At 39.4% G+C, this 17,553-nt stretch overlaps 1 protein-coding gene across 2 annotated transcripts in view; it reads right to left on the bottom strand.

Annotated features, from left to right (window-relative positions):
- htr2cl1 (5-hydroxytryptamine (serotonin) receptor 2C, G protein-coupled-like 1) overlaps nt 1-17,553 on the bottom strand; it is a 130,382-nt gene that overhangs the window by 5,957 nt on the left and 106,872 nt on the right. For both annotated transcript variants that reach the window (XM_067579893.1, XM_067579892.1), the window contains 3 exons: nt 6,468-6,631; nt 6,195-6,345; nt 4,142-4,374 (listed from right to left, as the gene is read on the bottom strand). In XM_067579893.1, the coding sequence (XP_067435994.1) occupies nt 4,142-4,374; nt 6,195-6,345; nt 6,468-6,631 (548 nt within the window). The remainder of the gene's footprint in view (nt 1-4,141; nt 4,375-6,194; nt 6,346-6,467; nt 6,632-17,553) is intronic.

Here is a 17,553-nt window from a genome sequence, read left to right on the forward strand (position 1 = left end):
ATCATTACAGCAAAATTTCATACTACGCATAAGAAAATAAACCTTCAAATAGTACAATGCTACGCCCCCACCAACGACGCAGATGATGAAACCAAGGACCACTTCTACAACCAACTACATCACATACTCCAGACCAAAAAAGAAAATGACATCATGATTTCAATGGGAGACATGAATGCGAAGATATGGGGAAACAATAATGGTTATGAGCTGAGAATGGGAAAGCAAGGGCTGGGTACCATGAATGAAAATGGAGAAAGATTTGCAGCAGTCTATGCAGATTTGTATTTGTGTATATTTTTACTGTTTATTTTTGATTACTACACACCAAACAACACCAAGTCAAATTCCTTGAATGTAATCCGATTACCTACTTGGCATTAAAGCTGATTCTGATTGGTTATCAGAGGTTCAGTTTTCCCACACAAGGACTTCCATAAAGCAACATGGGTTTCCACCAACCACACTATGGAAAATCAGATCGATCACATCTGTATCAACCAGAAGTTTAGTAACTAACTGCTGGATGTCAGAGTGAAAAGGGGAGCTGACAGTGGGTCTGACCATCACCTAGTCATAGCAAGGACACAGCTGAAACTCAAATGTATGAATCCCAGAGAAGGAAGAATCAAATCCAGCATACAGCAGTTTCAAGATAAAGGCACATTGGAACTATACCAGGTCACATTACACAACTGGTTTCAAGCACTACAAGACCAAGAAACAGAAACCAAAAGATCACTGGAGGAGATGAGGAAAGGTCTCAAGACCAAATAAAGGAAACATGTGAAGTGGTAGGGAGAAAAAAGACAAAAAGCAAACCCTGGCTATCCACAGAGACATACACGAAAGTGAGTGAGAGAAGGGAACAAAGGAGGTACTAAATAGAAGTAAAACTAGAACAAAAAAAGGCAGCAGCACAGAAAGAATATGAAGCAGCAAACAAGGCAGTGAAGAAAGTGTCAGAAGGGACAAAAAGAAGTACATCTAGGATTAGCACAGGATTTAGCACAGCAGGCAGAGGATGAAGCAGGAAAAAACAATCTGAGGGAACTCTACCTAACCACAAAGAAACTCACCGGCTACTTCAAACAAGCACTAGTACACATTAAGGACACAAAAGGTACACTCCTCACAACCAAGGGAGATCAACTTCAGAGATGGACTGAACACTTTAGACACCTGATCATCAGACAGCACCCTCAACTGACAGCAGATACTCCATCAGCTGCTAAATCTGCTGGAGATAAACTGCAACCACCGCACCAAGATGGAGCTTAGAAAGGCCATTAAGGTCTTGAGGGAAGGTGAGGCAGAAGGGCTAGATACCAGCTGAAGCCCACAAGGCAGACACTGAAATCTCCCCAAGCATGCCTCACCATGTCACAGGGACTATCTGGGAGGAAAATAAAGTCCTGTCGGATTGGAGAGATGGCATCATCGTAAAGATTCCCAAGAAAGAAGACCTCAGGGGAGTGCAACCCTCAGATTTTCATTGAGCAATCCATAAAATGGAACTCTCCTGTCAATGTCAATTTCATAGATTTTGAAGAGGCATTTGACAGCGTCTATTGTGAGACACTTTGGAAACTGATGGTGAACTCAGGCATTCATCAGCATCATCAAGAACACCTACCAAGGGCTGCAATGTCAAGTTATTCATGAAGGATGCCCATCAGAGGCCTTTGAGGCCCTGACTGGTGTGCAGCAAGGATGTTTGCTCTCACCCTTTCTCTTCCTCCTCTGCATAGATTGGACTACAGACCAAAAAACCAACAACAGCAAAATCGGCATACACTGGAGCCTGGCTGAACAGCTAGAGAATCTAGATTTTGCTGATGATATAGCACTACTGAACTGAAAATGTTTAATTCAAACGTCAAATCCACTCGGTTGTACGGATCCGAAACATGGAAAATTACCACCAACATACTCAACAAACTACAGACATTCACCAACCGCTGCTTCGGACGCCTCCTGGGAGTCTACTGGCCAGACACCAACACCGACACCAATCTATGGGAACGTACCAAGCAAGAACTTCAAATTATTGAGGAGGAAGTGGAGCTGGATAGGCCACTCTGAGAGACACACTCAGAAGACACAATAAATTTATCACCAAACAGGCACTAACATGGAACCCACAAGGCAAGAGAAACAGAGGAAGACCTAGAACCACCTGGAGAAGAAGCACAGAGCAGGAGATTAAGGCTGAGGGGCTGTTATGGCAGCAACTAGATCAAAAGGCAAAAGACCGGAGGGGATGGAGGGCTTTTGTCGATGGCCTACATTCCTTAGGGAATACAAAGGCCTAAGCATGTAAGTAAGTATAAAAGTTCTTTGGTCTTCATCCAACATGAATTTGAATTCAGCTAAGCCACCACTGAGTGGTCTCTGAGTACCCTGTGACTCTGGCAATGCTTCATGCTTTCTGACGTTGTTTAATGTGTCTCTCTGGATTTGATAATGAGTTCTTCTAACCATTTAAGATGAGACATTTGAAACTCTCAGTGAGAAAACATCAGGGAGTTACTCGGAAGAACAAATCTTTTTTGGTCATCAAAGTCAGACAAATGAAATACATTTAGTCATAATGACGCTACACACAGAGCATGAAATACTGGTCCAAGCCTCCAAGATGAACTACATTTGGAGACAGAAAAGCAACATGAAATATACTAGAACAGAATTTTATATGAATGTATTTTTTGGGGATTTTATTGTTTGTTTCACTACACTGGACATTCGTACATTGTGGACTCAAAACTACAATACACAGAAAATGATCGATAATCTCCGCAGTTGTTCTCTTTTAGCTCTGTGCTGGTTTTACAGCCTGCAACTTTACTGTTTTGGTTCACTCTTACTGTCCTCATCAACCTTGTTCCCAACAGCAGCAGGCAGCTACTTCTCAGTGAAAAAGCTCTGATAAATCCTCTTTATGCTACCTGCCAAGCACCAGACGCCATACAGACAAAGTTAGCCGCTAGCTAGTAAACAAAGTGGAGACTGAATGAATGCTAATGTTGCTCTGTGTGCTGACGTGTATCTGTTTGCTTATGTGACAACCATATCAACTTTATAAGGTCATAATAATGTTAAACATGGTCAGGATGAACTTATTGTGGAAGTCTGCCTCCATGTGTCCAAAAATAAATTACTAAATCAATAAAAATAGTGCTACTAGCACTAGCTCTTCTATATAGTCAGTAGTATTGATAGTATTGCTATTCAGTCTGTTTCTCTGATAAATAAAGCATCAATGTGAACATTTCCCCCATCTTTTTGTACCAAACAATACTTTATTCACTATTATAGAAGAAACATTAACATGTTGTTCTACAAAACCTTCCTTCAATTAAACAAAAGGATGCCAAACTTAACATGAGGCAAGAAGTGTTTCACTGCCCTCTCTGGTTGGCATTACTGCTGGATGTGGGTAGGTGGAGTTTAAAGTGTGCTCTGTTGTACCTGCAACCACACCCACCAGTGATGTCACAGTGCACCAACCACACCTTGGAGTACCCCTCTACATCACTTGCAGCAAGATGAGAAGTTAAACCACTGGATATTAGCAAAACTAAGAGTTTCAGCTGGTGTTAAGTTGTTCTTTTAAGCAAAATTGAGTAACTTTTAAATGAGCAAAAAGCAAATTCCTTCTCATCAAAACAAAACTAAATTTCAAACTTTTCTGCTGGCAGAGTGTGTGAAGATGATGGGGATTGTAACGTTAGCTGGACATATTATATGTTGAGTAACTTTATTAACTGACTGTTGCCATGGCTTCAGTTGTCACCCCTTGCCTGCTGAATTAAATGTGCCAGCCTCCTGTAATTACCACTTGTGGCAGCAGATGCAGCTGTTACTACTGCTTAGTGAAAGTTACATAGTCTCACTTTAAAGAAAGTAAAGAAGCATGTAATTCTGAGCAAACATCCAATATCACCTTTCTGTATTGTGACACTTTGTGCTCAGGACACATTTTGTTGTTTGGTATCATATATTATTAGTGCTAGGGGTGTATTTATCTGTTTATTTCCAAACTGTTGGGCTGTACATTACTGCTTGTCTGTGAGCCCTGAGACAAATGCACTTTAAATCACATGACAAGCAATGGCTCAGCTCCACACTTTATTCATACCTTGGAGGCCCGCCTCTCGTTCTTTATGGCCTGCATCATCCCCCGTCGCCCGTGGCAACCTGATGTGTCGCTCCGCCCTGGCCCCGTGGCTGGCGAGCTGAGCTGAGATGCCACCTCGGAGCTGGGAATGATGCTTATGCTGTCTGATTTGGAGGCGCTGAGCACTATGCTGGGCTCCGCCCCTTTCAGGCAGCTCAGGGTGTTTCGTCTGCTCTGAGGGGGCGGCGGCTTCTCTGTGGGAGGGGAAAAAGAGGTACCATTAAAGATGTTTTACTATTACTCAAGGATTATGGTTAAACAAATGCAATTGCATGACAAAGAATATCTAACTTATCAACAATGGGGAAATATATGTGTTTAAAAGTTTGCAAGAGCTTTTGAACAAACCAAAGTTCAGCAATTATATGGTGCACAACTGAAGGATGTTATGTAGGTTATCACCATGACTCCTTCCAACTTAGTTACCGAGAAAAAAGCTGCAGATTTTACCCTGTCTGTCAGTTTTTGTATTAACAAGGCAGCTGACATTTTAAAGCAAGGGACAGACAAAAAGGTTGAACATGACGGGAATGTTTAATGCACACTCTTCTCTGTTTGGGATGGAAGGGGATAAGGTGAAAGAAATGGGTGACTGCCACATCAGGCAATTTAATCTCTACGTGACACACCAAGGCTGGGCTTGGGATCAGGAACCAGCCATCTGTGTGCTGCCCAAACTGATTGGACAGACAGCCATAGCTGTGGCATACTGCTGGTGAATTAGCTGATAAAAAGTTTGCTATTTTGGCTCCTCGACAACTTCTCACGATTCAGATTCACCCCTTGAAATTCTTGGTAAGTTTCTGGAACAATGGGTCCTTGATTTCAGACACTGTTAGACAAAATGAGACTTCTCATTTCTAGCCTGTGACTGTCAGTTTTGCCAGCTGCCCTCAGCTGTAGCAAGCTAGCAAATGAAGCTAACGTTAGCTCCATGAGTTGGTCGCAAATGCTGTCTCCAGATAGGGTTGCCAGCCGTGTCGTAAAATACGGAATCATCCTGTAATTGGAAACTAAAAGCTCCCCTCCCAACCTCTCTGGCATTTCATACTTCCATTTCAGGAAGTTGGCAACCCTATCTCCTTTTCATTGTTTCCAGCTGGCTAGAGAATCGAGAGAATCTTTCTTAAAGAGTCTTGAATACGCACTTGATAGCTACATACAGTACATAGGGTTAGGGTTGGTGCTAGAAGACTGAGGCTAAAATTGAATGACCCAAAAGGCAAAAAGTCAATATCTTAACCAGTTTACTATCAATGTAGAAGACATGGTGTAGAACTAGTTAGTACTAGTAGCTATAATAAGGAAAAAGATCAGACTTTCTTTCATTCTAACATAACCCTAGTTGGCTGCTGACCATATACACACCGGTTCGTAATTTCAAACAGTTGTCATTTTAACGTTTCAAGAGAGAAGACATTTAGACGTGTTTGGTAAATGTATCACAATCTTGGGAAACACTGACTGTACAGCGAGACACAATGCTTAAGTTAAAAAAACGGCTCAATTTTCCTGTTTATGCTACATAGATATAATAGTCTTGTCATACCAATGCTGAAAAAGTTGATGGACAGAGATAAACCAAAACTTGAAAGAAAGGAATGGATAAGGTGTTGGTGCTGGGCTTTGGTGGAACCATCTATCATTGTTACAATGAAAATGAAAAAATGTAAGCATTCAAAAGTTTACTCAACTATCTCAAGAGCCGAAAACACAGACAGCAAAACCATCAATCTGTTTTGAGGCTCTACTTAGTTTAATTTGGGGATTTCAAAGGCTTGTGCAATGATTAAAATCTCCAGGCAGGGACATAAAATATCAACATAATGCACACTGAAAGGGTTATAAAAACTACCACTAATGAATGTCTTCGCTCTTCAAACATACGGGTATCGCTGATGATTTATGGTGATGAATAAATTTCCATCTTTATTATAAATCCCTTGATTAACACATTTGAATTCTGTTTAAATAAACCAAATCTTAGCCGCTTACAAGCACAGTCAGTGTCTACCTTGTGATACTGGAGGAGAAACTGTGTTGATCTGAGGAAGGTGGAAGGTGGAAGGCGGAGGTTGCAATGTGTTTTTCATTGCTGGTTGGTGCAAAGGCTGCTGGGAAGCCTTTGCCTCGTACAGGAAGACGGTGGCCTGCCTCTGGAGCACCTGGAGAGGAGTGAAAGTGAATAAAGAAAAAGAAGAAGAAGAAGCAGGGAGTAAAGTAAGGACATCAAAGAGCAGAACATTTTCACTTATAACATGTTTTTAGGGCACATGCAAGTGCCTACCTGTATGGTGAGGCAGTACGTCACCACCATGATAATCAGTGGGATGAAGAAGGCCACGAAGGAGCCAATCAGAATGAAGCGCTCCTCGTTGAGGACACAGCTGCCGTTCACGAAAACCTTGTCCTCGTTGTGGAGGCCGATCACTGGGATAGGCATCGACACACCTATATGAAGAAAAATAGGTAGAGAGAGAGAGGAGGGAGGTTTTTTTTAGTATTTTGGTGTTTTCTGAACTTTCTTCCTTCAAACCCAGAGCTTCTTCTGTTCCAAATAATGACATTGATGCTTCTGATAATGAAAAACACCTCGTTGCATGATTTCTGGTAATACTTTGCATTACAGCTCAATAAGAAGGAGATATGAACCTGGTGATATTGTCTATTAGCATGCAAAGTGGCTAACAATCAGGTAATCTACTCAAACAAATTAAGTTATATCAGAATAATATTCCTTCCAATAACAATAAGTTAATGCTTTAGCAATTAGAGAGAAATAATGAGTGCTGTAGCTAATAGTGCTGTAATAATGGGGAAATATGCTAATAATAATAATAAGGTAATATTAGACTCATATTTTCACAATATTCATGGCATAATATCAATGTTATACCCTAACAATTGCAAGAAAATTCCAGGAAATCAGTAATTTCATAAAAATGTTGAAATCTTTCCATCACCGTTCACAACATTCCCTTATTTTTAGGGTAAGACTGCACAGATTCATATTTATGGTAATAACTGCCAATCAGGACCAAAAAACATCTGTTTCGACTTAATTGTATGTAAGTAAAGTAATTTTAAATCACTTTAAACTAAATACCAAGGGAAAGAGTCATTACCTGCAAGCGTGGAGGCTCATTTAGTGTAATAATCATAAATCAGGGCTAGAAAATGCAGACAATTTTCTCCCATTATTATCAGAGGCATAAGGCATAAAAGAACAACACATATTAAAGCTGTATCTCTTATGAGGCAATGTGCCATTGCAGTTTTTAATACCTATCAGTATGTAATGAGTGTTTGTGGTGGTTTAATACAGTTTTAGTGCTGTTAGATGACACTGCTCATGAAAGACTGAGGTGAGGCTGAGCTGATTTTCTGAACTATGGTGATAATACTGACTGACTAATGTGCTGAGTGTGACAAAGAGCTTTTTCTGTTGAAAGTGTTCGCTGACCTGAGCTCTGTTTGAGAAAGGCGTACACCGAGGAGAAACGTGACTCCAGGTTTCTCACAGCTCTCAAGCTCCAGGCAACAACAGGAGAAGTGTTTCATAGACAAGTCGGGACATCTCAGCCCTTTCTGCTCTGTGTCATGGGCACAGAGTTGACCGCTATAATTCATTTAAGTGCAGGGTACATAATTTTCTCTTGCACACAGCTGACAGTGACCAGGCCAACATCAAAATGCAATTTGGAGCGATGGCAGCTCATCTAATGCAATCATTACAACTGACTGCACACACACTGCACAGGAAGATGGATTTGTTTGCATTTATTGTAAACTTTTTACCCCTGTGTGTGTGTCCAATTAACCTGTGCAAGCAGTTCTGGCAAATGAAACTGTCCAGTAGTATTGATCATGTCATGATATATTCATACTCTCCTAAACAGTGAGTTAAGGAGACTTTAAAGGGTTGTTTCACCCAAATTACACAATAACATTTTATTTCTTATGGTATAGTAATCAACATGAATGTTTCTTTAATAAACCTCACTGTAAACAGTTTTTATAGGAACTATATCTTTAATAGAAAGTAGTTCCAGTGACCTCCAAAGCACTGAAGTGGAGGAGGAAATCTTAGATGCAGATATCTCACCATTTCAGCGAATACATTTATCTGCACGACTACACCATTATAGGTAAGTGAGAAAATATGTCTTCTTCCAATTTAAGCCGGAGCAGTGCCTGATGGGTAACTTCTTGCTACTCTGTGACTTTTGACAGTCACAGGTTTTAGCTCACGCTGGGTTGTTTAAACTATTCTCGAAATGCAGCAGATTCCGCTCCCTCAGGTGATAAAAGTTATCTGCTCACGCCACAGTTACTCACCAACTCCGCAAATCCACCGAGTGCACAACAGCACTGTGGCAGATCACAGCGTGGCTCTGCTAGGAGGGCTGTGCTGCTGGAGGAAGATTATCATACCAGCAGAGGGAGATCTGCAAAATCATCAGGGTACAAAACGGCACTGGAAAACGTTTTTCCTCATGAGCACCACACACCTCCTGTGAACCCAAGAGCTGACAGCAGCTAGCTGCAGCGTGAAACATCAACTCTGAGTACGGGGAATAAAGGGGATGACTTTGCATACTCATGCTTGGTAGCTCCTACAAAAGACATGGAAGAGTCTTGGAGATAGAAAGGGAAGACAGTAGTAGTTTAGAAAAGGTGGTCTAAAAGTTAAAGAGATCATTATGGAAAAGTATTACGAAAGTTTAATCCCCCCTGTTCATCAGTGCTTCCTCTGGTTAGAACAAATGGCTAAATATTGACTGTAAAAATGATTCTTTATAGATTTTTATGAAGGATTATGCATCACAGCTGTCAGTAAGTCTGTGTATGAATGTGAAGAAAGGTCACTTGGTAATGCTTTATTTTACAGCTCCCTTAATTTTATACTAAATTTTTTGAGTATTTTCAGGTATTTCACATAACATTTTAAAGAAAGGGTGGTGCAATTCGTCACAAATTATAAGAAAAACAGAAAAAAGTTTCAAGTTGGTAGTTGTTAATTTGCAAATATTCTTAAAAGCATTTCTTTAACTGTCAGAAAATATTTTGTTTTCAGTGTGTAGTTTTGTCTGTCAAACGATATATTACCATATTAGGTTGTTTCTTAGAAATGCTATAATAAGCATCTAGCAACAATTTTTGCAACACTTTATTTCACGGATCCATAGCTTTTCTACAAATTTCAAGGAGATTTTCTTTCGCTAATATCCAATAAGGAGCCAATTCTTAAAACATTTAATTGAGAGGGTTATTAAATTTGACAGTATATAGGAAATGTGCTCATTTTAGAGTTTTTAATGAAGAATCTTTAATAAAGAGTTTGACACACAAGACTACACAATGAAAACGTGAGCACTTACCAACTAAACCAGCTTAACAGTTTTTCTTATAATTTGTACCAAATTGCCTCTCTGTAAAATGTCCTAAAGATGTACTATTAAACACTTAAATACTCAAAAAGAATACCAGGAAATTAGTATAAAATTTAAGGAGCACTTCACAGATGAGTTGAAAATTTAAGAATATTTCTACTTTTAGGACATGAGATTAGAAATTGTGTGAATCCAGTTGGAGGGAGTTTACTTTAAGATGATAGATTTCTTCTTCATCTCCAAGAAAACTGAGTTGTCAGGTTTGAAATGACTCGGGAAGGAAGGAGAACACACACACACTGACAAACATGTATTAATCCACTCTTATCTGTTTCTTTGCTTTTCGAGTGACCCGATCCGACCTCCCTTTCTGTCTTCTGAATCCCCGGTGTGTGTGAGTGCGTGACCCCCATTATGTCAACTATATCTCACATTTAATTTTTTTTTTCACAAGGTGGTCACGGTCCATTTTATCCGCCTCCACAGGACTCCGTTCAGGGTTTTCTAGCAGTGAACTGGGTCTACGGCTTATCCGTGACCCTGTGATAAGCCTGTTGTCACAGAGTCTTTGAGTGAAACTGACAAAGAAGCGAGTGTATTGTGTTTACTGTAACTGTGTGAGGATGTGTGTGTGTGTGTTTATTTACGGTGGAGTGTACTTTAATGAACCATACAGTGAACCAAATGCAAGTTGACCTTATTTTATTATATTTTTAATGTGGATCAGTTACATGTCTTTGAAGTTTTTCCCATATGATTGATGGTTTTAGTTGGTTGTCATGCGTGAATATGTTAAAAGTATAAAAGTATTATCAATATAATAACATGAGTTGAGTTATTATTATTATAAAATACTGAATTATACTATTTAAATATAAGAATTTAATGCAAATACAGTGTATAAAATAAATAAATGAAACATGTCAGTTATGTCAAGCGTCTTTTCAAAAGCAGGGTTGGAAATTTTAAATTTTGGGGAACAAAAACAGGGGATTATATAGTATTTGTAATGTAAAACAATAAGTTATATAATGTTATGTAAGCTGTGGTCGTACTGTACAAGTCAGAATGGGTTGAAACAACCTCGAAGTCAAACAGAGTGTGTTATTACGCCAGAGAGAACGGCTCCAAGGATCTTCTGGTGGTTGTTTTGTAGTTAATCCTCCAGCATTGATCGCTGTAAACCCTCTCAGACCTCAATCCCAGCAGCATGTAGCTGTGAGAGGTCAAGGAAATGCCAACAGGAAAACAGGGGGATTTCTTATGATTTAAAATGAAGCGCTGCGGAGAAAGAGGGAAGATAGTAAAACTACCTGGTACCTGGAAGCATCAATCAACTCGATCTGTCAGAGCTGCTTGTGAGAAATAATCTCTCGCAGTAAAGCGACTCTGAAGAAAATGTACTAAGTCTGTTGTTTTGATTCAATCCAGTGACTGTATGGTTTTACAGTGATTTGGATCAAATGCAACACCTGTTATTCTTCTGTTCTTCTGCACTGATAACACCACAACAAATTATACATGATCAACACAGTGAATGTGATTTTGAGGAGAGACAGTTGCTACATAACGTTTGTTTAAAGCTGCAGGGAACTTCAGAGATTTGCTGGTGCTTTGACAGTTTCACTCATGCAGAATAAAATGTGACCAAACCCAGCACAATTTTTAGTTGGATAAAAAGGGTGAATCTAGGCTAGTTGGGATGTGATCTTCCTCCCTATAAAGCCCCACATTGAGATGATACTGATGAAACCGATACATATTCACTGCACTTTTATTTAAAGCGAGGCTATGTAATTTCTCCACAGCGGCCACTGTGGTCAGATTTAATTAATATTATATATAAATTAATGTAAATGTAATGTAATTACAGGAAAATGGTAAAATGCTAAAACATAGTGTAACAGAAAAACAAGTGGAGACGAGTCTGACTATTTAAAACCAGTTACACAGCAATATCCATCTGAAGTTTCCCAACATTAGCTGTTGTTAGCTAAAATAAGCTACTGGTCATATTAGACCAAGTCAGGCTGTAACAGCAAAACCCCCTTAGTGTACTGAATTGAACAGGATTGTGTTTTATTTATGAATTCAACTTTTTACTTTTAAGAGGAAGTTTGATATTTCAAAAGTCTCACTTTTCTGTTTCTTTTCATGCTAAAAGCCACATGAGAATGTTCACTCCGCTCATTGATTAGATGTGTCTGTTGTGGGAGCAAGAACGCAAACACAGGAAGAAAGTCCTGAAGAAAGTTTTATCTGACCAAATACAAGAAGGCAACATACTTTGATGCACAAGTCCAGGACCTGGATTTATTTTGCAGCTAGCTGCTAGCAACTGTTGATGTCACTCATCTGCATCCCAGTATGTAAAGCACACCTGGCTACTTGAAGAGTAAACCTTGTAGTTGGGTTGGATCAAGGTCGGATCACTTTTCCACCACAATCGAACTGCTCCAGAGTTTGTATGGGACTTACCCAAGACCACTTCCTTAAAGGGTTGTTTGGTCCACACCAGAGTATGATTGTAGTTTTCTGATTCTGCCCAAATGAATTGTACAAAGTCCAAACAATGCAGGTTCAAAAATGACCTTAAGTTTGCAAACATTAGCTATTATTAGCCAACATAAGCTACTGGTCATACCAGACCAAGTCAGGGTGTAACAGCAAAACCCCCGTTCTGTACTGAATTGAGTGTGTTTGTAAGAAGAAGTTTGAGTTATTCTCTCAAAAGTGACATATGGTAATCTTGCTTTAAGGTAGTTTTACAAACTGACAGATGTGCTCAATCTAATGTCTATGAATAATGATACTGTATACTTCAGATTACAGCTGGTAAATGTAAATGTCTGTGCTTTAAAATGCATAACACAAAGAAAATAAAAAATCCACCCACATGTTGTTTTCCTACTTTAGACCACGCAGGTGAAACTGAACAGAAGCTGTGATCCATATCATTGATTTCACCATCGTAAAACCATTCAGGTCATGAAGGAGGTGTGAATAAATTAGCTGTGAATAAAGTGAAAAATTCCGATTTTTTTTTTTTCCAGCACTGGTCCTGCTTAGACGTGGTTTGGGTTAAGCAGGGTTGATCAATGTGTGCTCCAGTATTTGTCTCACATCTGTTTGCTTTCCTTGATCTGAGAAACACTCGATTTTGCTGCACATGGCTGGAAAGAGAGATCCACTTGACTTGGACTTTCCCCCAAAAGACTTTGGCAATACTTCTGCTGATGAGAACAGATCTGTCAACTGCTGCCAACATAGAGTGAGGTAATTTGTGCATGAGCACTACTCTGCATTTCAAATTTGTCGCAACAGAGGAAACTCTTGTGTCTAGATTGGTACTCCAGTTTAGCTGAAAGTAGATGCATCAGTTCCAAGTGGCGTAAAGGTGAAAAGGGACTGAAACCACACACTACTAGACGCTAAAAAGGTAAAAAAGGCAGAAAATCTCTTCATGGTGTCTCAATACATCTTCTTTTGGGTGTTTCATTGCTAATCCTTTGGTATTGATCGTTGTTTGCCCTCTCAGACCTCAATCATGGCGAAATGTTGTGGTGCGAACCTCTTGAAGGGGTCAAGGTAATGCCGACATGGAAACAGGGATTCAAAAGCAGCTGGTTGCGGTGGACTGTAGAGCGAAGGGGAAGGAAGTAAAACTTATCTAGAGGCATCAGTCATGTCTAGTTGTCAATGCTACTTTCGAGAAATAATCTTTAAAAGCAAGACAACTTTGCAGTAAACCAGTTGGAGAAAATGTACTTTGGAGAAAAATATCTTAATATTGATGAGTCCAGCTTTCTATAGATGGAGAACTAACTCATTAATCCACACAAAAGTGCAAAAAGAGCAAACCAGCAGACAAAGATTATGATCAAACCTTGAACGTTTCTAAAATATGAATGATCCACACCTGCTATCTACCATTTCTCCAACCCATGATCCATTTTAAACACAGTATGTATTAATAAACGTCTTAGTTTACTGTTTTTTTCAGTTAATATACAAGACATCAGTGTATCTTTTATCATTTTGTACTAACAGGAAATAACTCTGGGATAACTGTGGGACAACAAGATCCATCAACAGTATGCTCAAAATCAGTATGTGTACTGACTACTTAAAAGGTAACGGCTTTTGGATTTCCTATATTTTTCTTATTGTCAACAAATGTCATCTGCAGAGCAAAATCAAGTATTACAAGTATTGTGTGTGAATCTAAAGCCTGCTATTGTATTCCTCTGTGCTGCAGACCTCTGCTACATACTACAAGAGCTTCAGTACAAAGTCAAGAGGTTGTTATTATGTAGTACAACAAGCTAGTGAAGCTCTGTGAACAGAACCGTGTTCCTGCACATCTGCAGTGGTATCTGTCCAGAGACTGAAAATGTGATCGCTGTTATTAGTCTTTGGAGCCGTTTCTAAACAGACCAAACTCTTCGGGGTGAAGGAACATGTCACCCACTGCAACAGTGTGACTCATTGATGTGTTTTTGATAGTTTTTGGACAACAACAGAGGTCTACCGCACAGAGGAATACGACATATTAGACTTTGGATACACACACGATACTCAGTAAGTAGTACTAATTAGGATCAATTCATTGTTGGTTCGGTTCTGCACATGAGATTTGCTGACGATAAGAAACATATAGAAAAACGATAGCTTTTTCCTTTAATTTCGTCCAATTAAGCCAGACACTACACTTCCTGTAAAGCAACTCAATGGTGTCCCTCATTAGTCTCCTAAATGCCCACTTCTTTAAAACCCCACTCTCCAGAGGCTGAGTAGTACTCCTCATGATGAGTAAGCTGAACCTCAGGAGTAAAATTGGTGATTTGCTCCTTTAATAGTATGTACTGTATATTTAACCCCTTGGCCAACATAATACCTTTTCATGAGAGAAAAGTAAAATGTATATTCTGTCTTTTTAAACTGCATCCTGTCAGCAATAATCCAAATGTTTCCTCAATGCAGTCAGTGAGTTCACTTGTATTAAATCCCACATAGGAATCTGATTATATCCTAAATATAGCATATGTAATTATTTTGGAGAAAGACATGGATTGCGACTTTACATGCAGGAACAATCTATCCCACAGGGGGTTTATGTACTAATGCAATGACTTTGCATGGAGCTGCCTTTACTGTAGGGTCAGAGGACGTTAGACTAATGATAAGGACGATCTGGATGTGTTCATGTACGTGTATTTATGTGTGTGTGTGTGGTTGTACATGTTCACATATGGAAGGAAGCCCTCCTTGGTCTTAAAAAGGCACAAAACAACATCAACAGAAGCCAGACGGACAGATGTATGGATAGACAGAGTAAGGGCTGAGAGAAAAGTTTTAAAAGTCATCTGATCCCTCAACACTTTCCTCAAAGGGAAGCGCCTCATTCTTCCCAGCACACACACACACACACTCGAGAAACTGATTAACCCAGACTGAGAAAAATTGCCCTAATAACGGAAAATGGGGACAGAAGGGAGGTTGGAAACAAGGACAGGGGGGAAAATTTATCATCAGTTTTCATCAAAACTTTCTTTTATTTTATATGAGTTAAACTATTACAGTAGATGGCATGTTACTGTATTGCCTTAAAATCATTTGTTTTAATCAATTATTACAACCTAAAACCAAATTCATTCTGACTTTACCCAACATATTTTTTAGGTATTAAAAAAAAACAATTTCCTTAAAGATGTTTGCTAAAATGTCAAGTTTCTCTGCTTTTTTTCAAAATGGAGTTATAATTATAACAAAGGTTCAGGAACAAGACCACGTCCCTCTCTCACACTAAATTCAATCACCTGTGCATACCTATATAAGCGTGTCTAACCCCTTTCTCTCCCATTCGTCTCAGTTCCCTCCCCCCCAAACCCCATTTTTCTCCTCTCTCCCCTCTCAATGGGCGTCATGGTGGCTCACAGTGGTTATGCCTCACAGCAAGAAGGTCCTGGGTTCGAACACTAGCCGTCCCAGGTCCTTTCTGTGTGGTACTCCGGTTGCCATCCATAAAAGACATGCTCGTTAGGGTTAATACTTCCACATAAGTAATTCTTCTTGTCCTATTCTAGGAACCACAGGGGGACGACGAAGCAGAAAGCTCATCGAGACATGTGTCCCCCACCCTGAGTCTCGACCCCCAGGTTCCTAGACGCTCCAGCCTCTTTGTGATTCCATTTGGTCCCCACGCCATCGACCCCCTTCATCCCTCTCCTCGACCCCCATCCGGCCCACCATGCACTATCCCCATCCAATCCTGAACCCTCTCGACAATCCAAATAAATCTACTTTTTATACCGTTCAGATGGCGTCGTCTTTGTTAGTGAAACTCCTAATTTAACTTCTTCAATGTAGGTTCCTGTCTGGATCACAGCATTCCCCATTCAGTCAAGAGAAGTGATTAAGATTGCACTTATGCAGAAGATTTCTTTTTATGTACACTGTTTGTGTGCAGTGTAGCTCCTCCTGAGACAATATCTACTGGCTACTGCTGATGGTTGCCATAAATTTTCAGATGACATAATTAATTAATTTGCATATTATTGTCTTTACCGGTGACAAAGATGAATGTGAAACGCGCCGTGATCACCTCTGGGGATTAGAAAAGTATGTGATGCAAATCAGTTCTGACTTTAACAACTTGTTATGAGACGTTGCCGATGTTGCCTGTGTTTCAGGAAGTCTGTAGGTGTGTCGGTACACTGAGGACCCACAGCGAGGTTAAACCTGTGGGAGGACGCTCTGGTTTAAGCTGAAAAAGGCTTATTTCAGTTAATCAATACTGACCTAGGTGCCAATTTACAGATTGTGTACACGTGGTGAAATATTCAGTTTTTGCTTATTAAGTCTCAAATGAAGTATGCATTCTATGTATTGTATTATTAGTAACATTATCAAATGGATTTTATTCACCATCTTCGGTAAATTTACATATTTTTATGTTAATTTTATGTCTTTTAGGTCTTTTTTGATGTGAAGCACTTGTATGTAATTTCTTTACTTGTTCAAACACTCTGAGCTGCACTTTTCTGTATGAAAGGTGCTACACAAATAAAGTTATCATCATCATTATTATTATTACAGTTGGACCTTTGCAGAAACTGCCAGGGGATCCCAGAAAGTCATTAAATTTAATAACAGTCATCAATCTGCCAACACACTGTGTGGGTCTAAGGGGGGACTGACAAATTAACTGGGACACCAATAAAATCCAATACAACAACACCATAAATCCAGCCTCAGAAATGACCATAAAGGTGAATCAACACCTGTCTGAAACAGTGTCGGGAATTATTTTATGTGTACATGAGTTATAAGTGGAAATACCACAAAATACTGAAGGATTGGTTTACCCAAATTACAAAAAGTAGGAAAAAACATGTTTTCATACTTTCCTTCAGGGCGTCAGATGGATTTTCAGATATCCAACTCTGAGTTTTTTGACTCTAGTCCAATACAGTGGAGGTAAATGGGATTTCTGTGGCTTTCAAAGCACTGAGAAAGTACATTAAAAAATCAACAAGTATGTGTCTTTCCAATAACAATGTCCTGGTGTAATCCACAGACATCACTGTGACTGGCTTTTATAGAGTTGCAGCACTCTTTTCTGTTTTCAAAATTACCACCACTAAGAAAACGTCTGTGAAAAGTATTAAGAGATATCTTCAGAGGCTGGTAACTATATTTAAAAAAAAACACCCAAAAAACAAACAAGAAGACACAAAGGAGCTCCTCAAATACTGAAAACAGTTCACCTTCTACCTTTTTCTTTTACATACTTAAAGATCTAACTTTACTCAATACTCAGTTTTTCAGAATGAATGAAATGAATTTCACCAGTAATAGTAGGAACATTGTTTTTCTTTGTCAGATGAGTTGACAATCAATGCTGTGAGCACCACAAACAAAATCCCATTCCCTTCTATTGTACAGTATTGGCGGGTAAGGCAGAAAATGGATATCTCC

The sequence above is a fragment of the Thunnus thynnus genome, chromosome 22, assembly GCF_963924715.1.
Source record: "Thunnus thynnus chromosome 22, fThuThy2.1, whole genome shotgun sequence".
NCBI classification, from domain to species: Eukaryota; Metazoa; Chordata; class Actinopteri; order Scombriformes; family Scombridae; genus Thunnus; species Thunnus thynnus.